The sequence below is a fragment of the Marmota monax genome, unplaced genomic scaffold (genome assembly GCF_021218885.2).
Source record: "Marmota monax isolate L192 unplaced genomic scaffold, Marmota_monax_Labrador192_F-V1.1 WCK01_AAM20220418_F8-fsc01199, whole genome shotgun sequence".
NCBI lineage: Eukaryota > Metazoa > Chordata > Mammalia > Rodentia > Sciuridae > Marmota > Marmota monax.
Window position 1 is genome coordinate 162 of NW_026693816.1, and position 2589 is coordinate 2750.

The 2589-nt window shown below is 59.2% G+C and overlaps 1 gene segment (V, D, J or C); it reads left to right on the top strand.

The window, feature by feature from the left end:
- Positions 1–826: 826 nt before the first annotated feature.
- Positions 827–2351, top strand: LOC124105189 (immunoglobulin heavy variable 4-38-2-like). The segment is given in 3 exon segments: positions 827–955; positions 1041–1351; positions 2265–2351. Coding segments are annotated over 3 exon segments (444 nt in total).
- The last annotated feature ends 238 nt before the right edge of the window (positions 2352–2589 follow it).

Consider the following 2589-nt stretch of genomic DNA (forward strand, 5'->3'; position numbering starts at 1 on the left):
GTCTCACTGCAGGGATGCTGCACAGGGAAGGGGACTGGGCCTCCTCCCTCACCCAGCCTGCCCTGCATGCCGTCCTGTCTGCTGTCAGCCTGGCTCTGCTGCTCTGGGGCACTCAGGGGCTCTCAGCCTCAGGCTGCAGCTGAGACCTGCCTCTGCTCCCAGGACTCTCCCCTGGCCCAGCACCTCCATCCTGTCCTCTCCTGGTGGAGACCAGAGGGCAGGACAGGTGAGGGGAGGAGCTCAGGGCAGATTCCCGCCCACTGCTGTCCACAGGCATTGGCTGGACAGTCAGGAGGACAAGCAGGGCACAGGGTGGGGAGGGCAGTGGGCACACAGCAGGAAGCCCCTCCCCTCCTGAGACCCTGCTCCCTCCTCTCCTGCTCAGTCTGTAGCCCCCAAATCTCACAGAGATGAAAGAGAAGAACTAGTCCTGAGAACAAAGGGGGGCTCTTCTCCTGGATGTGGGGAACCCCATCCTCAGCCCTGGGCTCTGTTCAGTCATCACTGAGGGCTTCTCCTTCAGGGCTGGGAGGTGGACCCGGGCCTCTTGCATGCTGGGCACGTTCCTGCCACTCTGACACCCTCCCAGGAGCAGGGAGGAAGGGCTTGGAGGAGGCAGGGCTGGGCTCAGGAGGGTGGGCTCCCCCTCTGACAGCCTTCCAGCACCCCTGAAACCACCTGCTCTCCTCTCACAGGTAAAGCTCCACCTGGGTTCAAGACAGGGACACATCTCAGGAGCACAGAGGACCTGGGCAGCCTGACCTCAGCCTCTCCAGATATCAGAAGAGCCTCACCCACATGCAAATTCCTCCTGCTGCTCTGGGTTCAAAGGCCCTCTGGGCTGTGGGAGCTCCCAGCTCTCTCTCAGACAGGGCTGAGGTCTCTGGGAAGGCAGGTGTGGTCTAGAAGATGAGGCTGCTGGGTCTTGTCCTGTGCCTGGTCACAGCTCCTCAAGGTGAGTGTCCCCAGTGTCAGACCTGAGTCCATGGGGAGGTTGTGACTACAGGTGACTAACAGGGTGTGGCTGTCCTTGTCCCTAGGTGTCCTGTGCCAGGTGCAGCTGAAGGAGTCAGGACCTGGCCTGGTGAAGCCCTCACAGACCCTGTCCCTCACCTGTGCTGTCTCTGGTTACTCCATCACCAGTGGTTACTGCTGGAGCTGGATCCGTCAGCCCCCAGGGAAGGGGCTGGAGTGGATAGGGTGCATAGGTTATGATGGTAGCACTTACTACAACCCATCCATCAAGAGCCGAGTGTCCATCTCCAGGGACACGTCCAAGAACCAGTTCTCCCTGCAGCTGAGCTCCCTGACCACTGAGGACACGGCCACCTATTACTGTGCCAGAGACACAGTGAGGGGACCTCAGTGTGAGCCCAGACACAAACCTCCTGCAGGGTGCCCAGGGCCAGCAGGGGGCGCTCAGCACACAGGAGCTTCTGTCACCCCTGAGCAAGTGCAGAGGAGAGTGGATGGTTTCTCTCCAGGTGATAAGTGTCTCCCTGGATCCCATCATGGAGAATCTGGAGGTCTCTTCTGCCTCAGATCATCCCATGCTCTTCTCTTAAGGAGTCAGGAGTGTCTCTCTCCACCTTCTCAGGTCAGGCTGCACAGTACACGTGTGAGTCTATGTGTCCAATTGTGTATATATGTGTGTAGGTTATGTGTGTGTGTGTGTGTGTGTGTGCAGGAGTGTTGTGTGTGTGTCTCTGTGTGACTCTGTATGGGTGAGACCCCTGGAAGGCAGACTCTGCTACCTTGTCACATTGCTGTCCCTGAGCTCCAGGCCTGCCCCCTGCTCCAGCAGCCAGTTCCTGGGCCGCTGCAGAGGACTCACATGGGGAAGGCTCAGCAGGCTCTCAGACACCTCCACCCACCACAGCCATGAAATTGACCCTGCCAGGTGCTCTTTACACACTGACCTGGGCTCACCCTCCCCAGGGCAGGCAGCTGTCAGTTCACACCAAGGTTGCAGCCTCCTCTTCCAGACCAGAGCACGGGATCCCAGAGTCCTCAGCCGCCCCACCACACACACACACACACACACACACACACACACACTACTCAGCCTACCACACAGTGTCCTTAGCTGTCATCATAGAAACAACTTTGACACAGTGGTTCTCCTGGTGACTGCACAGCTGCCCTCCACCCTTGGCCACATCTCCTCCTCATCTCTCCCTGGTGACCTCTCCCACCTTGGTTCATGAGTTGCCTGAGCCTTTACCTGAGAGGTGATGTCCTGCATGTGGATGTGGTGTCCACAGGTCCTGCTGCTGCTGGGCTCCACCTCAGGGACCATGGCAGTGTCTGGGGTCAGTCTGGGTGTCTGCAGGGCAGTGGGCCTCTCCTGACTCTGGGTGGTAGAGAGCTCCCTGCTGCCTCCCACTTCACAATCCCAGAGCCCAAATGCCAGCTCTGCCAGGCTCAGGAACCCTGTGCCCACCTTAAGCCTCATCTCAGTTCACCCCACAAAGTGACTTGGCTGTGACTCACTGACCTGGACACCCTCAGCTCACCTGGTCTCAGTGTGCACAGAGGGCACTGGGTCCACTCCTCACCCTTGTGTCCCTGGAGTGTGGGGTGAGTGAC